This window comes from Diabrotica virgifera, chromosome 8 (genome assembly GCF_917563875.1).
Source record: "Diabrotica virgifera virgifera chromosome 8, PGI_DIABVI_V3a".
In the NCBI taxonomy this organism is placed as follows: domain Eukaryota; kingdom Metazoa; phylum Arthropoda; class Insecta; order Coleoptera; family Chrysomelidae; genus Diabrotica; species Diabrotica virgifera.
Window position 1 is genome coordinate 5,577,984 of NC_065450.1, and position 19,182 is coordinate 5,597,165.

The 19,182-nt window shown below is 33.6% G+C and overlaps 1 protein-coding gene across 6 annotated transcripts in view; it reads right to left on the reverse strand.

Annotated features, from left to right (window-relative positions):
- Positions 1–19,182, reverse strand: part of LOC126889643 (zinc finger protein 883-like) — a 90,555-nt gene that overhangs the window by 38,312 nt on the left and 33,061 nt on the right. The window contains exon 5 of one of the 6 annotated variants that reach the window (XM_050658148.1): positions 8,165–13,136. The exons of the other annotated variants lie outside the window; for them this stretch is intronic. Coding sequence (XP_050514105.1) covers positions 12,445–13,136 — 692 coding nt within the window. The 3' untranslated portion in view covers positions 8,165–12,444. Of the gene's footprint in view, positions 1–8,164; positions 13,137–19,182 lie in introns of those variants that run through there. 6 annotated transcript variants of the gene reach the window in all.

Below are 19,182 nucleotides of genomic sequence, written 5' to 3' on the forward strand. Positions count from 1 at the left end.
AATGCCTGTTTGTTCATAAAGATAAACTAAAATGTCTTTATCGTATTTAGTAGTCAGTCCTTCGGCTTGCTTTTTTATAATTTCGTTTGGAAACGATAGAAGTTTCTTATTTTAAAAAGTAGTTTTTACCCCCACCCCCCCCCCCATTTTTTGCTAGGGTTTTAGACTCGTTTTCATTCTGCAGAGCTTTTAGCAACAGGGTTTATTATTTCAAACAATGATGAAAAAAAGACGACAAGCACTATAAAATCGAAAATACAATATAGTAATTATTATATTTTGACATTCATCACATTCTGACCATTCAGCAATAACACTAACACTAAGCGAAAACATAATATATAAAGAAAGTAACCCTTCGCTAACTAATAAGTAGGTACACCGAATGGATAAGTTTCAGACAAATGCTAGAAGAAACAATTAATTTAAACGTATCTCTTAGAACCGTAAATGACATTGAAAAAGAAGTTGATCAATTCAATAAAGACATCCAAAGAATATCTTGGAAATGTACTCCAGACATCAAAAGACGCCTAAAAGGATGCAACTACTCTGCATAAATTAGAACGCTGGTATACGAAAAACGGAAAGCAAGACGAAAATGGTTCCAATGTAGAGCTGCTCAAGATAAAACAATTGTAAATAATCTCACCTAACAACTAAAAAGAAGAGATAAAAGAATTTAAGGAAGAATCCATTAGGGCATACTTAAACAACCTAACGAATGATAGATCCACAGAATACTCACTATGAAAGGCAACCAAAGGATTAAAAAGACCAATAATGCAAATACCACCCATAAAAAAAGAAGACGGCACTTGGGCTAGAAGCAGCGAACAAAAACCAGAATGCTTTGCTACACATCTAGAGAAAATATTTCAACCGCATCAACAAGAAGAAGAAGAAGAAGCATTACAGAGCAACCATTTGCAAGAAGAAAACATAATGCCAGTAATTGTAGAAGAAGTAATAAAAGAAATCAAGTATAGTTTAAACCCGAGAAAAGCTCCTGGTTTGATTTAATAACAGGACAAATATTAAAACAGCTCCCAAGAAGAGCAATTGTCAAGTTGACCTATTTAATTAATGTTGTGATCAGATTAAAATATGTTCCTTCATTGTGGAAAGTGGCGGAAATAGTAATGATACCAAAACCAGGCAAACCACCGCATATAACCTCCTCCTATAGACCAATATCACTGCTACCCACAATGTCTAAATTATTTGAAAAGCTTCTCCTCAGAAGATTGCAATCAATTATAGTAAACAAAAAATTAATTCCAAATCTCCAGTTTGGCTTTAGGCAGAAACACTCAACTATAGACCAACTCCACAGAGTCACCGATAAATGCACTAGAGGAAAGAAAAGTTTGTTCAGCTTTATTCTTAGATGTTGCCCAGGCATTTGACAGAGTTTGGCATGAAGGACTATTTCATAAATTAAAGACTACTCTTCCAAAATCATACACAGACATAATTAAATCGTAATTAACTGATAGATATTTCAGAATCAAGCAAGATGATGCTTATTCTGAATTTAAAGAAATAAAAGCTAGAGTCCCCCCGGGTTGCGTATTGGGCCCGGTCTTATATTTCCTTTATACATGTGATCTACCAGAATTCGATAACTACTGTTTAGCTACCTTTGCCGACGACACCGCCATATTAGCAGTAGGTAAAGATAACGTAGAAACAGCCAATAAACTGCAAAATGCAATGAGCAAATTCCAAAAATGGACTAAGACGTGGAAAATTACATTGAATGAAAGCAAATCAGTACATGTTGATTTCACTAATAAAAAAATTCTCTACGCTCCAATAAAAATTAATGGACAAGACATTCCTTATGCCAACACAGCCAAATACCTAGGCTTAACCCTAGACACGAAGAATCATACGAAGCTTCGCTAGAAAGCACATGTAAAGAAAAAGAAAGAAGAATTAAATATCAAATATAAAAAATTGTACTGGTTACTGGGAAGATACTCAGGGTTGTCAATGTATAACAAGATGCTAATCTACAAACAAGTTATAAAACCAGTATGGACTTATGGTATCCAACTATGTGGATGTACAAAAAAGACAAACTTGAAAACAATACAGACTTTTCAAAACAAAGTATTAAGGGGCATAGTTAACGCACCCTGGTACATCCGTAATGACGACCTCCACAAGGATCTACGAATGGAGCCCGTCGACAAAGAAATCGGAAAACACGCGGAAAGTCATGAAAAAAGACTTCTTCTCCACGAAAATATTGAGGCCATCCAGCTCCTGGACGACTCAAACCAGAAAAGAAGACTGAAGAGGATCAAACCTCTCACGAGTTGGTGTAGTGCGACAAAGCTAATAGCGGAGCATTGCGCGACTAGTGTGTAAGCAACGTGTTGGTGTAGTGCGTGATAAAGTGAAAAGCAGCGCTTTGTGTGATAGTGCGCAAGCAAAAGTGCCCCAGTAATAATAAAGACAACTAAGAAGACATCAAAGGGTGACTCTTAGATATTAAGTAGTTAGTAAGATAGGATAGATAAAAAGTTACTCATTGGTCAAAGACCAGATTGTATCACTTAGCAAATAAAAAAAAGTCACGTTCGTCTATTCAGAAGGAATTAATTTTATTTCATACAAAGATTTCATTGTTAGTAAATCATTTTTTTATAACCGATAAAGCATACTTTCCTAAAGTAAATAATTTTATATTCTTCCGATTTATTGTTACAACATTGACCGCACCGTTTTATACTATTAACAAAGGATATACTTTTTCCAACTTATCAAAAAAAAAAGACACTTCAGAAACGCGTTTCACAGCATCATTTAAAATTACATTTAATGCATGTGCGCCACAATGAATGCAATCTGCGTTTGGGGCATGATTTTTATATGCGCTTGTAATCCTCCATATGCACCCGACGTAACAGTTGCTCCATCATAATCCTGCCCTCTACATTTATATAAATCAGTAATTCCATATTCTGCCACAATAATCAAAATAAGAGTTTTGAGCCCTTTTGCACTAGAATCGGCTACTGATATCAACCCGAAAAAAGGCTCACAGGTTTTCATTTCTTTGGGTACACACTTCTTCATTGTTTTCTACTATTAACATATATCGAAAACATACAGAAAGTTGGTAAATTTTTGATAAGTTCTGAGTTGTATCGAAAATAATCGCCATAAATGGAGCTTTTCTAATTCCTGAGACAACTGTTTCCTTAATTGAAGTACCAAGTAAACAACTAATTTCATTTTGTATTGTCGGATTTAAATAATTTATCTCACCTATCGGTTTTAAAATAAGTTCTTTTAAATTTTATATTAGCAAATATAAATGCCAATACCCAAACAATAGGTACACGCTGTTTCAAAAATTTAAAGGTAAAGCCATTACAAAAATTACAATTTGGCATTAAACAGTGCCTCACACACAGCCAACGGTGAATGGACAATAAAAATTAGCTTAAAAAGAAACTCTGTTCTTATAGTATAACGACAAGCGGCGGCAAATAGATATACATAAATATAATTTATATATACATAGATAAAGAATAAAGAATACAATACATACGCCAAAATGCCGATACTGAAACAGTACACACTGTCTCAAAACGACCTAATAGTGAAATTGTAGAATATTTTGTTCATTAGTGTACAGTTGTTCAAAAAGTGAACTTGTGCAATATTTTTATTTAAGATTATGGCTGAGAGATTTTCTACATTTGTTAAAATTGTTACTTTGATTGATAGTGGAATGAGTCAAAGGGAAGTTGCCAGACAGCTTGGAGTCAGTTGTTGTAAGGTCCAAAAAACATACCAACGATTCGTAGAGACAGACTGGATCTCACGAACGACGATCAGAATAAGGCCCGAGAAGAATCACGACGGCCAGAGTTCCAGAGAAGACCGTTCTTTACAACACACTTTGCAAAATCAGTTCTTTACATTAAGAACTTCTACCGTGTGAAGAAGGGGGAATTTGGTCTAAGAGCTCGCAACAAAAGGACCTTTGTTAACAGCGCGCAGCGGCACATCGACAATGCCGACTTCAGTTTGCTATTCTGCGTTTCGCAGTCACTTTTCAGTGGGGGCAGCATATCCCAATATAAAACTTATGGAACCTTGCAGCTCAGTGTTGCCGGTTTTAAGCAGACGAACTTAAAGTCCGTCTAAATAGAATATTCCAGAAGTCCAAAACATCTTGATTTGAAAATCTGTGGGTTTTATTATTTTCAAATAATTCATAATTAGGTACTATACGATATTAAATATATATCATTTGAATATTAATTATAATTAGCCTGTGATTAATATTATATTTAATAGTTATTTATGATATAAGTGTTAAAAGTACAATTTTAAGGCACGCATGTGAAAGTTTGCAGAATGAGCGAAGCGAATTCTGCAATTCACATGAGTGCCTTAAAAATGTACTTTTTAACACGTGTACTTTGTACGCACGTAAGAAGTTATACTTCTATTATATGATTTCAACGAAATAAATATACTTTCAACAGGTTATTTGTATTTAAAGATTAAACTAATTTTTACTTACTACTTTCCAAACATTTTTATTAAAACAATACTAAAAATAAAAAAAAGTTAAATAACACACGGATTCGAACCGGGGACCTCTCGATCTCCGGTCGAACTCGCTACCACTGAGCTAAACTCCCTTTGCTTTGACAGTTTACAAGATATCTCATACATACTGACAAATTTAATAGACCAAGTGAGGTATAAAAATACTTTAAAATTTATTTAATATAAATATTAATATCTCTTGGCAACACTGTTCTTCATAAGAGTCTGTACTGAAAGGTGACCGTCGAATGCAGTATAGAAATGTTTTGTTTACTGATGAGTCCAGGATGGTTCTTTATGGCTCAGATGATCGCATCAAAACATAGAGAAGACGTGGGGAACGATATACTGCTTGTGTTCGTAGAACATGTCTGTGTTGCTTTTGGAGGAGGTTCGGTAATGTTTTGGACAGGTATTTCAATCGAAGGCCGTACTAATCTCGTGTTTATTGATAGAGGAGCGTTGAATGGTCACCGATACATTACCGAAATTCTAGACGAGCATGCAATACCTTTTGCTGGGCTTGGGGGCGAAATCTTTATTTTTATGCAAGACGGTATGTTATGCAAGATGGTACTGGAAACAATCGGTGTGCCAAAAATGAATTGGCCGGCTCAAAGCCCAGATTTGAACTCGATTGAGCATGTTTGGGACCAACTCAATTGAAGAGTAAGAAACAGAATACATGCTCCAATAAATAACGTGAGCAGCTTCGATTGGCGCTCATAGAAGACTGAGAAGCTTTTCTTCAAGACGACGTTCAGAATTTGATCAATTCAACGCCAAGTCGAATGAGAAGTGTAATGCAAAATAGAGTATACATAATATTAAAAATCACGACTTCATTGTAATTTTTATAAAGAAAACAGAAAACATGTACACTGTTAATTTTTTTAATGTCCGACTGGTATACCTATTATTTGACAAATAATGGCATGATTTCGAAGTCAGTTAAGTCTAATGCCCTAGATGACATTAAATTTAAATAACTATACCTATTAAATTTACAATCAAGATGCAGTAGAAATAAACAAACCAAGACACGTTAAATGCAACTAGGAGCACTCCCGAATCATAATTTACAATGTATATACATTGTATTATACATATTCTTATATATACTGTTATGCTCTGTTTTTCTCTATTTTATGAGATTCATGACCAAATGCTTAATTTAATTAATTACTCAATTATTTTAATTACCGCTTATGTAAAGCAAAACCAAATTTAAATTAAATTTTCTAATAAACTTTATTCTCAGGGCTATTTTATTTTTGATGCTTTACCTTTGGTTTGTGGCTTCTGGTATCTCTAGTTGCTTACTCCATCCAGGACAAAACAGGGAAATTAAACACACTCAATGCCATATAAATGTTAAAAATATTACTTATTTATCCAATATACCATAAACATAGGATTTAAAAAAATATGCTAAAATCTAAATTTGTTGCAACTATTTCTCATCTACTAAATTAAGCTTTAATTCTAATATTTCCTCTGTTTCAACAAAAAAAAAATATTTAAATAATTCGTTATTTATTCTTACAAAATTTAATAAAATTTACTTTTCTCTTTTTGAATTGATTACTTATTTCTTCTTTAAAATTTGGACTGACTAAATATGTTATAGAACTGTTCAATAAAAAAATTAAGCAAATGTGGCGTGGATATAAACAAACTCTCCGTTTCACAAATGATTTGACTAACCTTTTTGTTTCTTTTCTACTTCTTTTCCCGGATTGCGTCGTCCTCGATTCTCTCACACGTACTCTTAGGATGTTGCGAAAGGTCCCTCTCGTCCAAACTGCTTCACAAACAAACAAACAGGACTCGCTCGAATTCTCGACTCAGTTTTCTCTCTGCTCGATATCTTGTGCAAATAGATACCAGTCGGCTACTCGTTCTAGACGAACAAAGGAATCTTCCTCGGACACAGGAAAATTTTACTTTTCAACCGGTCAACAATTTCATTTCAACTTTCTGCTCGCAAAGGCCAATTTCACCACTTTACACTGACTTCTCACTTTTCAAAAACTGGACTGCTCTCTCCCGATATTCATCACACAGTGTCATATCTTTTCTCTCTCAAATTCCGACTCCACATTCTCATCCCTTCCATCGATCTTTCACTACCAATCAAAAGCAACCTCTCTACCCAAAACATCCATACTTTCCTTTCCTAAGAAAACCAACTTAATTTGTATCTAACTTTCCATTTTGTTAAAATTCATGTCAAAAGAGACATCAAATTACTATCGTTTTTTCAAAAAAATAAACAAAAGGCCTTACATTCTAAACTCAATAAAATTTGTTTATCGTTTAAACCTTCTACGAATTATTTACAAAAATCCTATTGATGTTCACAAAACGAAATAACATGCACTTTCCAATATTTTCGAACCATTGTCTGTAAATCCTTTCAAAAAACCCATTAACGAAAACCACATTAACGATTTCACCTTCCCCGAAAAAGCACTGTTTATTAACTAAATTAGACTCTATACAATTTTTGGTCATATACAGGGTGAAGAAAATCTATGATCTCGTAGTCTCTGATATAAATTTATTTTCTGAATTTTTCCAAAAAACAATTCTACAATAATATATATGTGTGGTTAGGATATTGACTGTGAAACCTAAGGTTTCATAAGCATAATCATACTTGATGTTGATTCTTGCATCAAAAATTCATATGTTTATTATTATTTAACATACTTTCCTACAGGATTGATAAAATTTGATATCTCATGATTGCATCGTAAGTTTCAGACCATACAGATCTTTTTATGAAGTATAACTTTTTCCTAAAATTAATAATAAAAAAGTTTACTATACGTGGCGTGTTTAGAATATCATAGTCAAAGTCTAAACCAACACCCTAACCTCGGCTTAAAAATTCTGTGGGTTAACCACAACCCCAGCCATTGAACTTATATTGTGAAGCGTATATTTCAGGGTAACCATTGGTTATCTCTTGGCCAATTTCGGGCCAATGCATTTTAAATGCATTCATTTTTTTTTTCGAATCCTTTGAAAACTAATAAATATTTTTGAAAAATTTAAACGCAGAATGAAAGATTCCATTACTACCCAGAACCGAAAGCCCCTTTGAGTCAACAAAAAAATTTTTTTGAATAATATATTTGAAATTAAAAATCACATTTTCTCTTCTTTTTCACTCCTGTAACGTATTTAAATAAACATTATACAAGTTTTGAGGGAGTTTCGACCGTTGGTAATAATGGTATCTTTCATTCTGTGTTTAATGCTTGGTTGCACCAACATATATTAAGCTTAAGACGTACCTTAAGCTTAAATATAAATGTAACTCTTTATGCTGGTGCCACACTAGCATTTGATGCCGTTAATTATCGCATTATTTGACATAGTTCTAATGCAAATAATGCGATAATTAACGGCATTAGATCCTAGTGTGGCCCCAATATTAAAGTATAAGCTGAGCTTAGCTGAGCTTAGCTAAGCTGGAGCTTAAGATCTGTTGGTGCAACCAGGCATAAACTATATTTCTACAATTCTTTTTTATTGAAATTAAATTTAAAATGTATAGATTAAGAAATCAATAAATTAATCAATTATTTTTTTTATTGCAATATTCACAAACTTTTTTAATTGTACAGTGATCATAACACACACGTCTTCTGCACATTTACTTCTGTTTCCTGTCCTTTTTGTTGAGCACAAGGGACACCTTTCTTTTGCTAAATCTGGAGGTTTTTCTAGTATGTATTTTCTTTTTATTATGTGAATCAACTTCCTGTAAGCATTTTTGAATACACTGTTTTGCTTCTTGATGTAGTCAAAATTTGAGGCAATACTTGTTCTGCTGTAATTGAAAGAAACAATCTTCACACTTTATCTTTGTTTTCGTTCCATTTTGGATGTAAATTTGTCCAAGTAATAAATGAGGCAACCCTAGCCACATCTAAAATATTCATAAAAAATACTTCTGCACATATACTTATGAACCATTTGGTTAGCGCATCGACACCACATTTTGTACTGTAAACTATTTTATTTCACTAGATTTCAAATTTGTATGTTAATAGCGTTAATTGAACATTTATTAATAAAAATACATATTAAGAATTATTTCGTTGATATTTTTCAACTAAAACCGTTTTTTATCTCTACTGAAAACTTTTATTTTGGTTACCTACAACGTTACGGTTTGGCGCCCCTCAGTGGGTTTTTTTCTCCTGTGTGTCTTCATATGTTGTTTCATATTATCTATTCTCCTAAATTTTCAATTTGGATTCAGAGCTGAACACTCTGCAAACAATGCATTGATTGAAGCAGCCACTTTCACCTCAAACTATCAATGAGTATAAAAAATATGCAATAGGCATATTCCTAGACGTCCAAAAGGCCTTCGATCAGGTCTGCCACACAGGTCTGATCGAAAAACTAGATTTGGACTGCCTATAACTTTCATCAAACTCATTCATTCCTACCTCTCAAATCGGACTATACGCGTCAATTCTCCACAAGTCGCTAACCAATTCTCCACAAGCCGGAGTGCCACAAGGGTCAATATTAGCTCCAATCTTATACACAGTATACAATAGTGATATTCCCCACCTCGTTAATCGAGCTGAGTCCATCCTACTATACGCCGACGATACTGCTTTGCTCATTGCAGGAACTGCATACAGTACGCTGAGACATCCTTCTGTCTTCGATAGGGGCCAAACACAATTAAATAACACTGTAACGGTGTAATAAATGGAGAGTCACCCTCAATCCAACCAAAACCCAAATGATTGCCTTCAGATATCCTAATAGCTGCCGTAACGAACGGGCTAGGATAACCTTCCAGGGTGAAGCTCTCGAATTCCGTTCATCGGTGGTCTATTTGGGTATCCATTTCAACAGGACACTCAACTGAAACATTGATATTCAACACACCTTCAACAAGGTAAGGAATAGAGCTAAACTCCTTTTAGCGCTATCTGGAAGGTTTGGAGGTACATCAAACAAGAATCTCCTACACACCTACATAAGGCCCATTATCGACTACAGAGCTTGTCTCTATGCCTCACTCAACCATTCACATAACGACATCCTTGGTTGTGAGCTTAACATTCTCAGAAAGTCGCTCAGGAGGCACTGGTGCTATCTGTCGGTGTTAGTACATCCACTTGCAACAATACCCTCTATAAACGAGAGAATCCGTTCTCTCAGCAACACATATGTATCTCGTACGATTAAAGTTGGATTTATAGTTTGACGTAGCGTAGACGTAGACGTAACGTAGACACACTGGAAAAGTTCAACACCGAATTTTGTGTACTCTTGTTTATAAATGAGCGTAAGCGCATGGCGGGACGTAAGAGAAACGTAACGGAACGGAAGATATGACCAACTTTCATCTTTTACAGTGCGTTTCTACGTCTGGCCAATCATAAGGAAGAATTTTGTTCTGTCACTCAAAGTGGACCCGCGACCCGCCCCCTCATACCTTTTGTAAAGTTGTTTGTCAACATATTCGAATTTTGTTAATTATTTGTCACAATGGATGTTATTATTCAATGAATATTATTATACAATGGACGTTATTAATTTAATAAAAATATATCATAGTGTATAGTTTCAATATTTCAGATAAATATGAGTTGTTTATTAGCCTGTTCATTCGGGGTTGTCCACACATATACGATAAGTAAATCCAATGAACATTTTAAAGACCAGGAAATGAAACAACATAGTTGGAAATTCCACGGCACCAAGGAACATACCTTCGTTTATTTCCTAATCCATTGTAACACACAAAACGGATAAATATTATAATAAATAATAGTATAAATAAATAAACACAAAATTTTGTTTACGGTTTGTATAATTTTTAGGCTATGTTGTTAAATTAAGTCACTGTTTCTACTCATGCGCAAAAATTCCGCTGCGTTAATTTATAAATTGACAAAATATTTTCTTACGTCTGCAGTCTGTTTCTTACGTCTACGTCTACGCTACGTCAAACTATAAATCCAACTTTACGGTACAAACATTAGAGCTAAAAATGTTCTAAAAACACCTTGCAAGCGGCAAGGTCACATACTCACTAGGATTCCCAAAAACAAAGTTTCATCCCATCCAGCCAATCTTCTACAATTGGCCAGAAACGAACTTCCTGATGAGTTTACGAAATCCTAGAAAAAAATCCCCTTAATATCTTGCCTGCAAAGGTAAAACAGTATATGTGAAAAAAGTGAGTTTTGAGATAAATGACTTTTTGTTGTGCCGTTTTGTCATTTATAAAGTTAGACAAGTGAAATTTGGAATATAAAAAAAGCATGTTATTATAATAATTATTATAACAGCAAATATGTATAGTTTTTTCAAATGTGCTTGTAAAATGACATATACTGTTTTACCATTTTTCCAGTATACCCAAAGAGTATATAAAAGACTTTATACGTATATACCGTCGGGGGAGATAAAAATTCCCATTGGTCATACTATGGTAAAGGAGTATATAAAATGTTTATACTATTTTACCATTGTAATTGGGACACCGTTTTTATGAAATATGTTACCGTATAACAGCATATACCACATATATCCTGTTTTACCAGTAGAGTTTCAAAAAATAGATATAACATAATACCAGGGATAAGCAGTGTATGATGATGTATATTATTCTGCCTTTGTAGAGTTTGTCGAATATACTGTTTTACCATAGCAGAGACGCAAGTACACGTACTCATATACTGTTTTACCAGTGTCACATTTTGAAAACTAAATGAGATAGAAATAAACTAAAAATTGCATTAGAAAGAGCGCAAAAAATTACCCAGTTTTGGCGGCAAATTCAAAAATCGATTTTTTTCACATATACTGTTTTACCTTGGCAGGCAAGATATATCGCAGATAATATAAGCTGTATCCCTACACGCTGAATCCAAGAGCCGTTTCTAATTAGTGGCAGCTTTGCGTCCTCGCTGATTGGTGTGGGCAAGTTTACGGCAACTTTTCTTCTCCTTCAATCTTTATAGCTTTCGCGCTAAAACATCAACACCACCTTCTAAAGCCCCCGTCTCACTAGCAATTTTGCTCTTCCATCTACATTCTTCTAATGTACACACTCTAGTTTATTCACATCGTCCCTACGCTCCTGAAAAGGAGTTTCCAATATCCTGAAGAGGCTTAAGCCTAAACGGGGATTAAATAACGTATTTCGTTCATATATTCGAGAAAACTGCTTAAAACAAATTTCACACTTATCAAGGCTTCTCTACACTATACACTCTCAAATGTTTTTTCAAAGCTCCTGTTTTACGCTTGACACATAAATAACTATTAAACGATGTGCGCTACGCTAAACGATTTAAAACAAATTTCATACTTATGAGTTTTTCCTCCTGTGTGTATTCATATGTTGTTTCATATAATCCTTTTGAGAAAACGGCTTAAAACAGACTTCACACTTATAAGGCTTCTCTCCAGTGTGCACTCTCAGATGTTTTTTCAAAGCTCCCGCTTCGCTAAATTGCTTCAAACAGATTTCACACTTATAATCTTTTTCTCCTGTATGAATACTTCTGTGTTGTTTCAAATTACCTGCAGTAACAAATTGCTTGAAATAAATTTCACACTTGTAAGGTTTTTGTCCAGTATGTTTTCTCATGTGTACGTTTAAATTACCCGCATGAACGAATTGCTTAAAACAAATTTCACACATGTAAGATCGTTCTCCAGTATGTGTTTTTCTATGTACTTTCAAATCGCCTGCTTGTCTAAGCTGCTTACAACAGATTTCACACTTATGAGATTTTTCAGTGTGAGTTGTCAAATGCGTTTTCAAATGACTTTCAGTAATAAATTGCTTAAAACAAATTTTGCACCTTAATGCTTTTCTTTAGTGTGTATCTTTAAATGTCTTTTCACTTTACTGGCTTCATTAAACCGCTTAAGACAAATTTCACATTTAAAAGGTTTTTCCCCAGTGTGTATTCTCATATGTGATTTCAAATTATCTTCTCGAGAAAATTGCTTCAAACAAATTTCACAATTGTAACTTTTTTCTTTAGTGTGAAGTTTAATATGTTGCCTCAAATTACCTGCCTGAAGAAACTGCTTAAAACAAGTTCCACACTTAAAAGGTTTTTCTCCGGTATGAATTTTCAAATGGGTTGTCAACGAAGATTTTTGAGAAAACTGGTTATGACAAACTTCACAGATATAAGGCTTTTCACCAGTGTGCACTCTTAAATGTTTTTTCAGATAATCAGCGTCTTTGAACTGCTTAAAACAAATTTCACACTTGTAAGGCTTTTCCCCAGTATGTATTCTCATATGTTGTTTCATAGGGGTTACTCGAGAAAACTGCTTAAAACAAATTACACACTTGTGAGGTTTTTCTCCAGTGTGTCTTCTCATATGTACTTTCAAAGTACTTGCTGTACTAAGCTGCTTCAGACAAATTTCACAGTTTAATGTTTTTTCTTCTGCAGTTTGACTCGTATGTTGTTCTTTATTAGCTGAATGTACTTCTATTGTTTTCATAATTTCCAAAGTGCCCTTTTCTTGGAGAGAGTCTAAAATAAAAACCACAAATAAATGCATAAATTACAGTACAGAACATTTTCAAAAATGCAATTGATGCATAAAAAAGACTGCAATTGAATTTCACGAGAAGGCATTTACTTCTGTAAATCCCCGTATTCAAGTACGCATTTCATCTCAATGAATATGTTAGTATTCAAGTAAGCATAAATATTAGGCCTTGTTACACGTTATTTTTCTTATGAAAATTTATAGCCGGTTTTTATCTAAAGGAACTCTGGGTATTTAACAGGTTCTGCCCCGCGTGAGACAGATGCTGTCTCACGGTGTTGTGATCTTGCCGGACTGGGTGAGCTTGCAGGTGTGTCTCACAGCTAAATTTTACATCATACCGCGTGAGCCTGTGAAGAGACACGGTGCAATATTATGTATTATAGCATTGAATAACGCCGGTCTAAGGGAACACTTCAGTGTTTGCGGTTTCAAAATAGGATAATTTGATGTCAAGTTGCGAATAAAAAAAACAGCCATATGCACCATATTTATCCTTCCTAATTTTTTTTCTTGGCACCATGTCACATTCACTGGAATAACTTCCATCAGAAGTAACGTAATCATCTGATAAATCATCTGAATCTGATAAATCACAATCTTCATCTGACATTACTTCATCATATAGTTTTATTGGGTCTACCCCAAAATCCCGACAGCCAAAATCCCGACGGCCAAAATACCGACACGCCAGAATTCCGACAGGCCAAAATCCCGACAAGCCAGAATCCCGACAGGTTTGATAAGTTCCTTTTTAACATATAATTACATTTATTTCTGTTTTTTTTTGTTTATGGCCATAAGTATTTACCATTTAATATGAACTAATTTTCTAAATAAAATTTCTAACATGGGTACATGAATTAAATTTTTTTTTGCCAATATTTAGTCCAATAACATATGTATAATCAAATCCTGAATTCAACTTTACTTTCATATAATAAATATTAACATGTCACTTACAACCTTCCATTTCAGTAAGTATAGCTTTTATAGTATAAAATGAAGTGTTTAATGATTTTTTCTTTTAAAATACATAATAATTAGTATCCGTACTTAGTAGTAAGTAATTACTTTTTCAATTTTAATACTCTATATCTATAATATCATTTGGTATTGCATTTGAAAAGGAAACAATAAATATTCACAATGTAGTGGTCGGGATTCTTGCTTATGCGAGGATTGTTGCATGTCGGGATTTTGGCCTGTCGGGATTCTACTATGTCGGTGTTTTGGCCGTCGGGATTTTGGCTGTCGGGATTTTGGGCGCCACCGAGTTTTATTATCCGAGCTTTTTCTGCTTCAAAAGAAGACATACTGCCCTATTTATAACACTTCTCAAATTATGCGTTCAAGAGTTACTTGTAAAGTAATGCAATAATTGCAAGTAACCATCAACGCCGTGATTTAGTCAAATAAGTACCGACAAGCCTGGGACGACATCTGCCCTCCAGACCGGGTGAGACATCCGTGGCTCTCACTTTTATGTACATAAATAATACACAATTGACTAAATTTGAATGGAAATTATATTGTGGTTTATTTAAAGGGCTTATGCTAAGCAAAGATTAGAAGAAATAACCAAAAAAATCAAGCATTTATTTGAGAAAACTTATTACACCTTTTTTAAAATATGTATTTAAAACAACTTTACTTTTGTTTTTTAAAAAGTTTCAACATAAAAAATAAGTAAGTTACGCTCAAAATAATGTTGGTCCCTTTTTTGGTAAACAAATCGTGAAAATCACCCCCTAAATAGCATTCCAAATGAAATAAATCATTACCTACAGCTTCACTTTACTTTTGTATTGTTTATCTGTAAGTTTCATCGGTTCATCAATGCTATCAGTGTCAACGTAAATTAGTGTCAAAAAAAAATCGTTTAAAATATATTTTTCTATTTATACCTTATTCATATACACAATTTTATACATTTAAAGGGGATGTAACGCTAGTTCGCGTCCGCAGGTAATACTGCACGTGCACCTGGGTAAACTAAAGAACTAGCACAAGAGACAATCTTTCCAAAGATCTCCTGGCAGAAGTATATCGCAGTTTTTTTTAGAATAATTAAAAATGGCACAGTTAAGGAATGGACTTTCCAAGAAACAAATTACAAAAGAAATTGGACCCAATGTAAGAGTTTGCCAATTGAATATAGAAGATATACGTAGAGCAAAATGTTGAATTCTATACAGACTATTAAAAGATATTTATTTGGTCGCAATACAAGAAACACATACAGAAAAAAAATATAAATACATATTAAAAGATATTTATTTGGTCGCAATACAAGAAACACATACAGAAAATGAATTTCAATTGAGTTTAAGAGGAAAAACCCCCGGCTATGATCTACTGGGTGCTACCTACGATAGAGCCTACGGTGTAGCAACTTACGTACGTACAGACATAGAAAATGCAGCCTTGATTTCTACTTCTACCAAGAACAACATCCACGAGGTAACTGTGAAAATCGGCAATATCACAATAGTTAATATTTACAAGCCCCCTAATCTCACTTGGCCTACACATGTTCTTAATCCCTACGAACACCCAACCATATATATAAGAGATTTTAAGTCACCATGAGATGTGGAAATACTCTAACAATGGCAAAAATGGCTTGTCCCTTTTGGAATAGTCAGAAGAACATGGAATCCATCTCCTATTCGACGCCAAGGATAGAGGAACTTTCAGATCTGTAGCTTGGAAAAAGGAGTATAACCCCGATCTTTGCTTTCTTACTAGTGACGACAAAGGCCAGCCTGTGCCAGCATCAAGAAAAGTCATGTCCGATTTCCTACATAGCCAAACACCGCCCTATATCAAAATTGGCATTAGCATTCCAGTTATAAGATCGTTTCCACGCCCCAGATGGAACTTTAGGAAAGTTAATTGGCCTGCTTTCTCTAGTAATCTTGATAAATGTTTAGGTTGGATTTCACCAAAAAGCGTAAACTACGAGAGATTGACGGGAGCAATAATAACATCGGCAAAAGCAACAATTCCTAGAGGATATCGCAAAGAATATCCTGGGTAGTCTGAAGAGAGCGAAAAACTTTATGAAAAATTTTGTGAAGACAGAAAGCAGGAAATTGCAGACGTATTGCTTCACAGCATTGATGCTGCTGGCCGTGAGAAATGAACTGAAACAGTTGAACATCTAGATTTTAAAAACTCGAGTAGACAAGCTTGGTCACTACTTCGAAAACTAGGAGGCAGTAGCCCACCCGACCGCCCAACCAATCTAGTAACTCCAAACCAAGTGGCAACACATACAGGGTGATTGATTAGTGGGGTAAAGCTCAAAAGCTCCGCTATAGTAACAGATAGCAATAAAAGTTAATAACAAACATTTTAGCCACCTTTGAGCTTCACATTACAAAATTAGTTAGAATGTTACAGGGTGTTCGATAACACAGTGGCAGACCAAACATATGTTTTTTAAATGGAACACCCTATATTTTATTTTATATTTGAAATCCTGTTATTCTTTTTCTCATGATCATCTTTCAGTGCGTCACAGTTTTTCGATTTCTTTCTAAAGCATTAAATTGTATGTGACAGAAAAAAAGGCACGTCGGTGATTATATTTCGTCGGTGACATTTTTATAACATTTGTTCTAGTTATTCTAGTTGTCGATAGATGGTGCCATAATAAAAAAATAATTTTTCTTAATTAGGTAATAATATTACAAATATAATCTGTATAATTTATAAGACTATACAAATCAAAGAAAATACCATTTTATAAATGCAAGAAACACATTTAATTGGTTTTTATTCCAAATTGAAAATAAAATGTGGCAACTGTCAGATTTAACTAAAATATCATGTTAGAATAAATGTCATAAATGTGTATTATCACGGACTTACCCTTTTTCCTATCATTTGTTACGCACTGAAAAATGATCATGAAAAGGACAATAACTTCTCGATCACAAAAATATAAACGTTTGTAATGTTATACAGGGTATTTACAAAGTTATAACCAATTTTGTATGAAAATCGTAACAAGTTCAACTCGCTGTATAAATAAAAATAAGCACAACAGCAACGGTTTATTAATGCCATATTTTTTTATTTATTGTCAAAATTTTTAAGAATTATTGACATTGCTAATTTTCTTTATATCAAATACAGGGTGAGTGAAAACGCGAGTACATTATTTTCTCAGTAATGTTAAATGGAATACCCTGTATTTTATATCATTATTCAAAAGTAACATTACCGTACTTTAATTTTTATATAACATTCCCTATGCCCAAATTTATTAGTTTTCGAGATATTTTCATTTTTCAGAGAAAATTATTTTAGGTGTTTAAATTTATCTAAATTTTAAGTAAGCCATGACTAAATTGACAATTTACGATTACCGATTATCAATTCGGTAATCAATGTAACACCGTTGCAAATAAAGAAATAAAAAGAATTTATTAGTAATACATTTTACAAACAAAAACACAACCATAACATGCAACATTTTTGAAACAATTAAAAACTATATTTTTATGTAAATGCAACAAATAAACAAAGAAAATTAGTAATAAATTTTACAAAAAAACACGCAAACACAAAATACAACATTTTGTGAAGACAATTAAACACTACTTTTGTATGTAAATGTAACAATGTAACAAATAAAGAACGAAACATAATTTATCAGTAATACATTTTGCAAAAAAACATGTTTGAAAAAATTAGAAGCTACTTTTAATAAAATATTTTTAATATTCAATTACATACGGTGTTCAAAATTATCTCCTAACACATTTATGCACGCCTAAAACCGATCATTGAATGAGCTACTTACTCTACGAAGCATTTGTGAATTAACACATCGAAATACACTTTTTATTCTATTTTTCATCTCATCCCTTGTTGTTGGAGGTATTTTATAAACTTCATTATTAACGTAACCCCTAAAAAATCAGTCCAGTTTATTAAATTCTGGTGATTTGGTGGCCACGCTACTGGTCCATTGAAAAATGAAAATATCTCGAAAACTAATAAATTTAGACATAGGGAATGTTATCTAAAAATTAAAGTACGGTAATGGTACTTTTCAATAGTGATATAAAATACAGGGTGTTCCATTTAAAATTACTGAGAAAATAATGTACTTGCGTTTTGACTCACCCTGTATTTGATATAAAGAAAATTAGCATTATCGACCATTCTTGAAAATTTTGACAATACGTTAAAAAATATGGCATTAATAAACCATTGTTGTTTTGCTTATTTTTATTTATACAGGGAGTTGAACTTGTTACGATTTTCATATAAAATTGGTTATAACTTTGTAAATACCCTGTATAACAGAACAAACCTTTATATTTTTGTGATGGAGAAGTTAACAGAATTTCGAATTTAAAATAAAATATAGGCTGTTCCATTTAAAAAAACATATGTTTGGTCTGCCACTGTGTTATCGAACACCCTGTAACATTCTAACTAATTTTGTAATGTGAAGCTCAAAGGTGGCTAACATTTTTGTTATTAACTTTTATTGCTATCAAGGGCACCCCGAAATCGCTTACACACAATTAAAGTTAAAAAAGACCTCAAGAATCTAAAATCCACGTGTCCACTTGAAACAGGGTACTCCAACCCTTTCACCTGTGAGGAAATCATGGAAGCTCTTAATGAAATGAAAACGGAAAAAGCTACTGGCTTTGATGGCATTCATACTGAATTTTTAAAGCACCGTGGCAGATTTACTAGGCAATGGCTTGCAAAATTCTTCTCAGACATTCTTCAGTTGGGAAATGTTCGTCATCAACTAAAAGAGCAAAAATCGTCGCTATTTTAAAACCAGGGAAACCTAACGATTTACCAAAAAATTACCGTCCAATTGCACTTCTAAGTATGGTCTACAAACTTTTTGAAAGAATGCTATATAATAGAATTAGCCAAACATATGCCCCTTCAACATATACCTGTGGAACAATCAGGATTTCGACCAAACCGCAGCCGCACAGACCAAGTCCTAGCGCTGACTAACTATATAGAAACACGCTTTTA